This window comes from Acanthisitta chloris, unplaced genomic scaffold (genome assembly GCF_000695815.1).
Source record: "Acanthisitta chloris isolate BGI_N310 unplaced genomic scaffold, ASM69581v1 scaffold4174, whole genome shotgun sequence".
Classification (NCBI taxonomy): domain Eukaryota; kingdom Metazoa; phylum Chordata; class Aves; order Passeriformes; family Acanthisittidae; genus Acanthisitta; species Acanthisitta chloris.
This window is the reverse complement of record NW_008670826.1, coordinates 36,477-47,297: the sequence shown is the minus strand read 5'-3', so window position 1 is coordinate 47,297 and position 10,821 is coordinate 36,477. Positions and strand designations below refer to the sequence as shown.

The window sequence follows — 10,821 nt, the reverse complement described above, 5'->3', positions numbered from 1 at the left end:
ACTCTTTCAATCAGCCATCCTAAAAATAGCCCTTCCAGAGGTGAGGTCTCAGAATTTCCAGTCAGAGGTAACACAGATTGTTTGAAATAATTTCACATGCAAGGACCAGGAAGGGAGGAAGGAGAGACAGAGATTTGGCTCAAAAGCTAGTGAAACAAAAAAGTCTAATGGCTTGGTGCCGCTCCAGTAAGTAGGAAGATTATTCTTCCACAGGATTTCTCCATGTTAATTGGTTAAAAAAAATGTTTTTGTCTCTACATGCCGAGGACTGTGGAGTCTTCCTTCCACTCCGGTCACTGCCCAGGTTTCAGGAGGTACTTCTTCCCTTCCAGCTTCCTGTCAGTCTTGGACAAGAGCCCTAGACAGTGTTAAACTCCTGTGCATGTAGCCAGGTGAGAAAGATGGTCTACATCCTGCAGCTTTGCAGAGGTGGTGAATTACTTCCTTCCTATGTCTTTCACTTGCCAGCTACAAACTCCACTGACTCATTGCCTCAATGAGCTTTGACCTGTGTGACCACTAGTTTGGAATTTGGTTTCCTTTGGTAGGTCAGGTGCTGTGTTCTTGTCATTAAGATTATTCCATTTGAATTAGCAGGTACTTGTGTCAAACAGAGTGAAAATGAAGGGTAAACTCTCAATTTTCAAGGGCCTGGTAGTTTTAGTGGTCAGGTTTTTATAGATTAATTTTTCTTGTGTTTTTTTAATCCTTTCTTATGTGTAGTAGCTGCTGTCATATATACCTCAGCCACTGAAAACATGAAAATAATGAAATGCTGTGGAACTTACAAGATTTATGCCCCACTGTCTAATGGAGTGACTGAATGAGATACATATTTTGAAAATGCTGCATTCCTAGCACAGGGATTCTGAAATTTAATCTGCTCATGTGTCACTAGTGGCAGTTGCTACTGGTTTAGTGCCATCCCAGCCATGTACACAGTTCTTGCACCATCAGACAGGTTTTCCATGCTGGTAAAACATGATCACTACATGGATGATGCCTTTATTGAAGGTTGGGCACCTCTGATTTTTAGAATTAGGGTTGGGATTTATTTTTGGAAGAACTGCAGTAGCGTAGTATTTCCTTGAGGCTGAAGATGTTTCAGGGAGGGAGTAAAGCTGAGGAAGTTCTCTTGCCTGAGCACCCAGTGACTGCCATTGGGAAGGTGTCATTTTCCAGAAAAAGTAATACATTATTGCAAAGTGCTTACTCCACGCAGTTTCCTTGCCTGTCCTTCCAATAAGGTGTTTCAGACTGTGTAACAGGAGACAGCATTCATGTTTAAAAGACTTACAGGTTGCGAAAGACCGTTACTGCATGAAGGATCTCAGCAAAGCAGTCAGTTCCATTCCTGTTGGATTTAAACACATAGTTCCATGCATTGGATTAAATCAGATGGTAAGCAGTTTGCCACGTTATATAGGTTGCCTTTAATGTAGTAAATTAAAGCAAGATTTCAGAGACTTCCTGGGCAGTTATTTGGGTTTGATTTATACCATCATGTGGAATTCTGGAAACTCTGCAGTGGGTAAGTATGAAGTCTTAAGTGAAAACATTGTTTCTTAGCAGTGTTTTGATTTAGCAAAAATGACACTTTCTTTTCTATATACTTGAGCAGTTGATTAAAATGTGAGAGATAGTTGTCATTTTAATGTAAAATTCAAACTTTTTTCATCCTCTGAAATGCGTAAATAACTGTATTAAAGAGACAAAATTTTCATTTCATCTGATGCTGCTTCATAGTGTCAAACAAATAAAGGCCACAGGATGCTTATATGTATGGACTAGTTAGAGAGTTGGAAGATGTGTTACATCTAAGATAAATTGGCTTTTCTACAGTGACAGTCCAAATGACAAGGCAGTGGGTGAGGGAGTGTTTTATTCATACCAGAACTTCACAGAGAACAGTTTTCATATTCTTAGTGGCTTTGTGGCAAAACTTCATCTTCCTTTCAGGAATTGAATGTCCTCTGTAGATCCATATCTGAAGGGAGTTGTCACAGTGGGGAGTTAGCTCTTTGATACAGGCTCTCTTGGCACTCTTCCTTCCCTTTGAGCTTTTGGTGTGGAGACTGCAGTGATCTTACCCTAAGATAACACTTACTAAAGTTTATTTCTCAAGTAATCTTTAATCTCAAGAAAATGTCTAGAGTGACAGGCCCAAGGCAATGACAGGTTTGTGTAATAGTGCAGGGAATGGCCTGTGCGTTCCCAAAGCTTTCTTAAAAGGAATGTGAAGATCTTCACAGAGCCATCACAGGATAACTTCTGTTATAGGCTCTTTCTAATGCTTCTCCTTCATTATTTGACATGAGACATCTGTATTCAAGTTTCTTTTTTGTTTTGAGGTTTGTTTCACAGTATGAAAGCTGATCTAAATTAATTCTGCATACAAATTTTTACAAACAAGTTAAGCCAAAATTTTGTACCTGTGACTGTCTTTGGTATCAAGTCATGCAAACCCTTTGGTATCATATCATTCCAACCAGAAAACATAATTCATCTCAAGCTAGTTAGAAAGTTGGCCTGTGTTTTTCTTTTTATCACAGAGAGACTGTATGATAAGGGCTTGGAATGGACCTTAGAGATCACCCAATGCCAACCCCCTGCCCTGGGCAGGAACACCTCCTACCAAAGCAGGTTACCTTATCCAACCTGGCTGTGAACACTGCCAGGGTTGGGGCAGCCACAGCCTCCCTGGGCAACCTGGGCCAGTGTCTCACCACCCTCACAGGAAAAAATGTCTTCTAATACCTAATCTAAATTTCCCTCTTTCAATTTATCCCCATTACTCCTAGTCCTGTCACTGCAGCTCCTAACACAGAGTCCCTCTGCAGCTTCCCTGGAGCCCCTTCAGATCCTGGAAGGTTCTATGACATCCCCACACAACCTTGTCTTTTCCAGGCTGGACAACCCCAACCTCCTCAGCCTGTCTTGGTAGGGAAGGTGCTCCAGTCCTCTTATGCGTGTCTTGGAATGCCTCTGTTGAACCTGGGCCACAGTTCACATTCACTGAAAGCCACTTGGAAAACTAATGTACAGAGGTCACTTCAAAGCAAAATTGGGTTACTAAAATGACCCTAAAAATATTCCTATGTCTAAAGATTGTCACATTTGCGGAATGAAGTGGTTACTTAAAATGACTCATGTGTATATAAATGGTCACAACACAGTCTTTTCTCTCATGCTTTTCTTCCTGCTTAGATTGCTTCCTTTCCAGTTTGCTCCGCTGTGCTTCACACCTCTAACAATGCAGTCATTCTCATTGCTTCAGCCCTTCTTTCTCCTTCCAGCTGGTTCTTTGAAAGCACTCTGTTCTCTCAGACCTAGTGCCAAGTGCCCTAGCAGTCTCACACAGCAACACATTTATCAACTTGATGACGTCTCACTTTGTATGTATTGACATAAAAAATTACTGAAGTGTTCAGAGACCACTACTGTCAGTTAGCAGAAGTGTTTGAATGGATCAGCATTTGATTGCATTTGAAGAGCTTGGCCAAAATTCTTCTGATTAGAGTATCGGAAGGTCAGAAAGCAGTCAGATCTGAAAGGCAATGTTTCTGTGGTCGCAAGAAACCCAGAGCTGTCCTGCTTGGCTGCTGTAGCATCCTTCTTCCTTCAGCTCAAAAGCAGGATGTGTATTTTGGTATTGCTTTGTAGCTGTTCTGTGTTTCTTAGATGTGCCATTTAAAGGAAATCCCATCCTGCTGTCACACACTCTGCAGCCTGAAGTGGTGCACCACATGTGTATATAAGGAAAACCTCCATTAGGTGGCAAACAAAATCATTTGCAGTATGCAAACACCAGCAATAGTCTATTTGGTCTGATTTGAATTACAGCTTCTTTTCAGAAAAGGCCATTTCCCATTTCTAAAACAATATGTGTAAGTGCCTGCTGATTATCCTATGTCCTTTCCTGTTTGGACAGATATTGATGAATGCAGCAGCATCCCAGGAGTTTGTGAAGGTGGTGTGTGCTCGAACACTGTGGGAAGTTACTTCTGCATCTGCCCACGAGGTTATGTCGCATCTGTGGATGGATCCTGCACTGTGGGTAGGTACTCCACACCGCAGGCTTTTAGAGGTCTCGAGGTTATTAAGGCAGTTTATACACAGCAGCAGCAGCAGCAGCATTATTTCTGTCCTGGCCATCTGGCACTTCGCCCCATGCCCCAGGGCCTCAACTCTATGCTAAATCACTAGTATCTGTGATGCAGCTGCTTAAATTTCATGGCATCCTCCTGTGATGATGACTGCCACTAGAACCACCTTCATGTAGGCAGCAGATCCCTCTGTGTTGCCTGTATTGCAGTCTGAGATCTGGATCGTCTGAGGGAAAAAAGCAATTGGTATCCCTCTGTTATCTAGGCAAACATAGGAAATTTTAATTGTACTTCTTTCTTAAACCCTAATCTGATGAACCCAAAAGTTAAGCTCACTTTGGTCCTAAAGGAGCAAACATGTATCCTTACTTGGTGCTTAAAGTTCCATCTCAGGTAGGTTAGTTTAACCTCTAGAGACCAATATAAGGCACAAATATAGACTTCAAAAGCATTAAATAGCGTATGCTGATGTGCCACTAATTTTAGAGAAACAGATAATGTAATAAAAGAATCCAAGTGCTGGATTTCAATAGATTGCATCTTTTGCAGGACAATTTACTTAAAAGCTATCCCTGTATTATAAAAAAAAATATAATGCTTATTTCCATGTGTGGTAATTTCTTTTATACAGCTGCATGTGTCAAATACATGATGTAAACCATTCTCATGCCATTCATTGAAACCATTTAAAATTGCTAAGATTAATGTCTTTTCTAGATCTCATATGGTTCTTCTTATTTAAGACACCTCAAAGGAATTTTTTCTCATGTTGGGGAAGGGATGTGCATTCTGAAGGGATTTCTGAATCGCAGATAAATGACCTATGAGTGATTTCAAATGAATGATTTTTTAAGCAATGGTAGCTTCTGTTATGCAGAAGCATCTGAGGAGTGCCAACTTTGAAGGTAGTATGGCTGACCTTAGGAATACTGAAAACCTGTGATTTCCCATATGATCAGTATTTCTGTGGATCTTGTCATGTTTTGCAATCTGATTTCTAAGGGCAGCTCTCGCCACTTGCACAGAAATCATGTGTCCTAGTTCTAAGGCAAACCCTTATCTTAGAGAGTCTCCTTCCCTTAAAAGAAAATGTTTCTGAAAGCTCTTGTGCTCTCAAAAGTTTATCATAGTGGAGTATAATTAATACACTCTAGATGTATAATTTCTCCTTTACTTAGGAGAAAAGTGAAGGATGTGAACCTTATTAATATAAGTTATTTTAATTTTCCTAGTTTAGGATAAATATTTGCTTTCAACCAAAGTATCAGGATCTGCCCAGTTACTATAATTAGTACCATGTCTTTCTGAACTCATTGAGCTTTTCTCCCAGTCAACATTCAAGAGTCTGACAATAAAAGATCATCTGTCCTTGAAGGAACTAGAATATAATAAATACTGACATATTCACACTGAGTAGTTTTCACATGGCACTGCTGAAAATACTGTTGTACTTTCAGCCTACTGATCAGAACACACTGAACTGCATTTCTTCAGCCAAATACAGCTAAACCAAGTTAAAATTCATTAAATTAATTTACTGGTGTTGCTGTTGCTACATGAAGTATCCTGGGGTTTGCCATAGGAAGATTTTTCTATATGTATGTGTCTAGTTTTCATTTGTATTGCTTTGTATCTTTCATATCATCCATATTTACTGTTAGATTGAGGAGACTTTTAGATCGCAAGCTGGATTAATGGAAGACTAGTGCCACTGCAGCTATGCAACCTGCAGTAAATCCAGTGTAACTGCTCAGGTGCACATCACATTATTGGGTGTGTTTTGTGTGGTTCGGGCTCTCTGGTTTTTTTCATTTTCTTTTTAATACGACTTGTAAAGCATTTTAGTCCTTAGATTAGGTGAAAAAGAGAAAGTAATTTGGAAAGTTCATATCCCTAATTTTAGTTTTCTTTCTAAATTGACTACCAGATCCGAGAGCAAGTACATGTTTCTCCAACATCGTGAGTGGCCGCTGTGCACAGGAGCTGCCTGGAAGGTTCACCAGAAGGCAGTGCTGCTGTGAGTCTGGCAGATGCTGGGCCTTCGGGTCTGTTCCAGAGATGTGTCCTGTCAGGGGATCTGGTGAGTGGCCTGTTGGTTGGTTTGTTTCGCTTGGTTTGTTTTCTTCTTCTTCATGTCCATTCTAGCTTGTATGGAGGTCACGGGAATGTTTTAAACTGCTTTAAAATGTAGGCTAAATGGAAAAATAAAGTCAGGAATTACATTAGTATTCATTCCTGTGTTTTTAATGCCGATATTACCATCTGTGAACCATTTTTTTTCTGGTCCATGATTGTTTGGAACTCGTTTCTTTAACGTCCTTTTGTTGACTTTGGAAATAGTTCTTGGGAAATGGGAAGATTTTGTGGTCAAGCTCAAAGAGGAAACGACTGAGGGTCCATAGTTAATTTTGACTTGAAGGAACAGCTGCTCCCTTGTTCCTTTACATTTTGGGTTACTTTGAACTAGAAATGCATCAGTATTTCATTTATTCTTTCAACTCTTCTCACAGAGGAATAGTCCACATCCCTAATGAAATGTATTTTCTTCATCAAGATGTCTGAGTGACCAGGGAGTTACAGTGCTGCTGGCAACACATCAACAAAAAGGTTTCAGTAAATAGTTGTAAATTACAGTATTTCTTTTGAGTATTTAGAGTGTCCTTCATTAAGTAACACCTGTCACAATCATGGGATCTGCCTGAGAAGAGGAGTGGGAGAGGGAACACATAACATCAAAGAAACAAGGAGTTGGTGTTCTGGTTTTTGTAGCACACAAAGATCTGTATCTTCCTTATAAGCTGACTTGGAAGGGTTGACTTACTTTATGCTTCTCTGTGCATTCCTGTTTAACAGATGAACACCGCAGACTTTGTGTGGATGGTGCTCCTGCTAGAGGTGGTTCCAGAGTTGGTGGGACAGGAGGAAACGGGTTCAATCCTGGTGGCAATGGCAATGGCAATGGCCCAGGAGGAGCAGGATTCATTCCCATCCCTGGAAGCAATGGTTTCTCCCCAGGTGTAGGCAGAACAGGGGTAGGGACAGGTGGCCAGACTCCCACTGGAAGTGGCCCAATAATTACGGGGCTAAGTAAGTGCATTGTGACTTGTTTCTCTCTTTTTTTACTATCTATTCCTTCTTTTTTTTTTTTTTTTTCTTTTCTATTTCCTGCTTAGGTTTTAGTCTGGATATGATATGGTGTTCTTAACAGTTAAATATGATTTGTCATTCACATTTAAGGCATCTCAGCTGATACATTAGGAAGTTCAGGAGCCCTCTTTTCTGAACAAGTCAGAGAGTTTTTACTTCACTTCAGTTAGAGAGTCCTTGAATCTATGCTGTCCCTGCTGATGTGTCTTTTTCCGCACTAATGAAAGTGTTTTCAAAAACCCAACAGGGTTTAAAATAAAGTATCCTCTGTCCTTTCTCTTCCAAATGTGAAAGCTACTTATTCTGCAGAAATAATGCCTTGACTGAAAGCCCAAGATGAAAAATATTCAGGTAGAGGACTCATAGATGTGTACATAGATGTGCTTATAAGATGTGTTAATATGTATCTGGCATCACAGCCATAAAGTTAATGAAGTGCTAGGAATACTATTAAGACAAGTGCAGCAAAAATAGCGACTGCTTCAGCTTTCACCCAGATTTATGCACCTGAAGTCAAGTATAATCTTCATATTTACTTCCATTTGAAAATACAAACACTTGTCTCCTATTCTGTTTATTTGCATTAGCAATACTCAATCAGACCATAGACATCTGCAAGCACCACACCAACCTTTGTTTAAATGGACGTTGTATACCAACCCTTTCTAGTTACCGATGTGAATGCAACATGGGATACAAGCAGGATGCAAATGGGGATTGCATTGGTGAGTTCACATTTCTCAATTCCATTATTCAGTCTTAAAATACTAATGTTTTTCTGCTTTAAATCCGGGGGGGGGTTAATTTAAAAAGCATAGTAACTTTGATGATGCTGCTCTTTTGAAAGAGAGTGCAAAGCCCATGGTATTAGTTACACTTGAATAATTTCTCCATGAGAGTGATCTGCTTCCTTACCAAAAATTTGTAAATATTGGTATTGAGTATTCCTGTTCCTGTACTTGATGGGTATTGTACGGTTTTGTCACATTCAGGAAAGTAAATTCTGTTCCATGTTCTCCTTTGTTATGCTCACACAGCTCCATTTTTGCCATGGGATTTAGTGTTGTTCTGACCAAGATGATGAAGGGTAGAATTGATGTCTTGCCTCCTCATGAGGATTAATGAGTTAAAGTTTCAAAGTTATCAAATAATTTTAAAATTGCATTAATTAACTTCTTGTTATATTTGCATTTCATAAGAAAGTACAGGACACTAACTTAATAAATGTATAGGATCCTAAACAGAAAGTTCTGGTTACATTTTTGATTGAATACTTACTTACTGAGTCTTTATAAAGCGATCTGAGATCTGTGAATGAAAAATATTGTACAAGACCTTGTAAGCAATAGGCTTTTCTCACTGAATTTGTGGTTTTAGAATCAATTCCTAGTGTGTCTGTGGATTGGAGGAAAATAGAGAAACAAAGGAGGGCAAAAGGTTGCAGCTACATGAAACCTTAAAAAAATTATTCTAGCCCAATACTGGCTCATGGAATCCAAGTGAGAACAGTATAGGCAGATTTTCACGTGCATGCAGCAGAGAGGGTATCAGCCAGAAGCTGAGCTGGGAACATGGCAGTGACACAAAAGAAATAGTTTCATGTCTTTGGCTCCTTTTTGGCTTCTCAGCCTAAATGATCTGGTATTAATGTACTAATTTTCATCTTGAGAGTGGCTTTTGGGATTAATCCAGAATAAGATTTAAACTCTCCAGTTATTGTGAAACGTTCCTCTATCTTTGTGCCCCTTTGTACTTGGGTTGTAGCAGGTAGAGCTATCTGGACTTAAGTCAAACTTTTCTATTTTTCAGTTGTCACTGGGGAAGGACAACCATCTGTAGTTTAAAAGGTCCATCATATTTACACGTCTGGATGCTGAAATCGATGGGCAGAGAAGTAGAATGTGTTCTGAACAGCTGGCTGGCATCCTGTCCCTTTCTCTTCTGTGGGGCCATTTGCCTTGCCATTCCACTTTGACTCTAGGCCTGTGATAATAGTGAACTTGAACCTAATTTTTGGTTTGAGGCTAGAGTGCCTGAAAACTGTGAGCCTCGATTGATAGGTACATCCAAAAAATCATAATTGTTGATCTGTTGAATACTATAACACACAGTTCTGTGCCCAGGAAAAAGGTGTATTCACTTAAGGAACTTGATCTCTACTTTGCAATGCATACCTCAGCATGAAACAGCAGTCTTGAAACTGAGTCAATTCTGGATTGCAGTGGTTCAAATAAAAAATTTCAATTGGTTTAACAAAAGCAGAAGATGCAGTGCCAGTTCCATTAACGTCCTAGGTTGAAAGCAGGGAAAAAGACCCCAAAAATGGCTTCCAGCAAGTTTAAGTGTCATTTTGCCTGTTTTTTTCCTGTGTGAAATGAATCAGTCGTTAGTAATTTCAACTCTTCAGTGGTTTGCCTTTTGAGTAGCTGCTTGTATTCAGAAGACTCTATTAATAACTCTATGAACTCTATAAATAACACAGCTTTGTTTCACTGTTACTTTCTAGTTGTATTATAAAGAAGTAGCAGAGCATCTTTAGTGCCACACTGAACCATTGATTTGTGAATGGTAGTGGCTACAAATCACACAGAAAGTTTTCTTGGAAATATGGGCAGGAACTTAACTGCATGGATTTTCTGTGTGTGCTAACATATAATAAATGAATTTAAAGGCTTGCTTAAAGCTAACTCGGATACTCTTCTCATTGTTAAAAGAACGGTCTTGGGGTGCTGGGAGCTTTTCACTGCATGGGGTTAGGTTGATGGTATATAAATGAACACTGTTTCCATACTGCTCTGTCTCTCTGGCTGCCTACTCCCCAGGCAATAAATTAAGAAACCAGAAATCATTAGATGTTTTTGTATAGAGATAAAGAAAAGTCTTATTTCAAAATTAACCATGCCAAATCAAAAAAATAATGGTGTTACTTACTGCTCTCTGACCTGAGCTTGTGTCATGCTGCTCTCACAGTAAAACATACCTGATGGGTCAAGGACCATAAGTGTTCTCAGTGACCTGACACTGAGTGGTCAGTCCCTTTGCCCAAACCAATAGACAGCTTTAACTTTATTACCTTTCCTTATTTCATTCTGGTTATAATAGCTCTAGAGACTTGAAAAGTGGCAGCAAACCTGCAGCAGTGTTGTGTTGAATATTAGTTGTTTTGTGAATACAAATCTCACTATTCTAAATTTTGTAATATATCTTCAGACTCATTGCAGAAAGTCTTTTAAGGGCATTTGGAAGTTTCATACTGTGCCTGGTAGAGTTCTGACAGTGGTTACAGATGGAAAACTGAGAAGTGGGGATAAGTGTGATGCAAGTGCTGAAAGAGAAATATTTGACTTTGAAGAGGGATGTGCTGAGATACAGGGTTAAATATCTCTGTCTCAGATGTTTCCTGTTTATACTGCTGGAATATGCATGCTTGCAATGCAAACTTGAAGCCAACAACTCCTTTATATTAACATACATTTGCCATTCCCTCAGTTAGCAAGAGCTTATAAAAATAAGAGCATCTGAAGATGCATATTTTATATGGAAATCATGTGATGCACATGACTTTGGA

General features: G+C 39.5%; 1 protein-coding gene across 1 annotated transcript in view; it reads left to right on the top strand.

Annotated features, from left to right (window-relative positions):
• Positions 1-1,503: 1,503 nt before the first annotated feature.
• LOC103801404 (fibrillin-2-like) overlaps positions 1,504-10,821 on the top strand; it is a gene marked incomplete at its 3' end in the record, with an annotated part of 45,079 nt that continues 35,761 nt past the window's right edge. The window contains exons 1-5 of the mRNA XM_009073818.1: positions 1,504-1,531; positions 3,932-4,057; positions 6,034-6,186; positions 6,960-7,193; positions 7,841-7,978. Coding sequence (XP_009072066.1) covers positions 1,504-1,531; positions 3,932-4,057; positions 6,034-6,186; positions 6,960-7,193; positions 7,841-7,978 — 679 coding nt within the window. The remainder of the gene's footprint in view (positions 1,532-3,931; positions 4,058-6,033; positions 6,187-6,959; positions 7,194-7,840; positions 7,979-10,821) is intronic.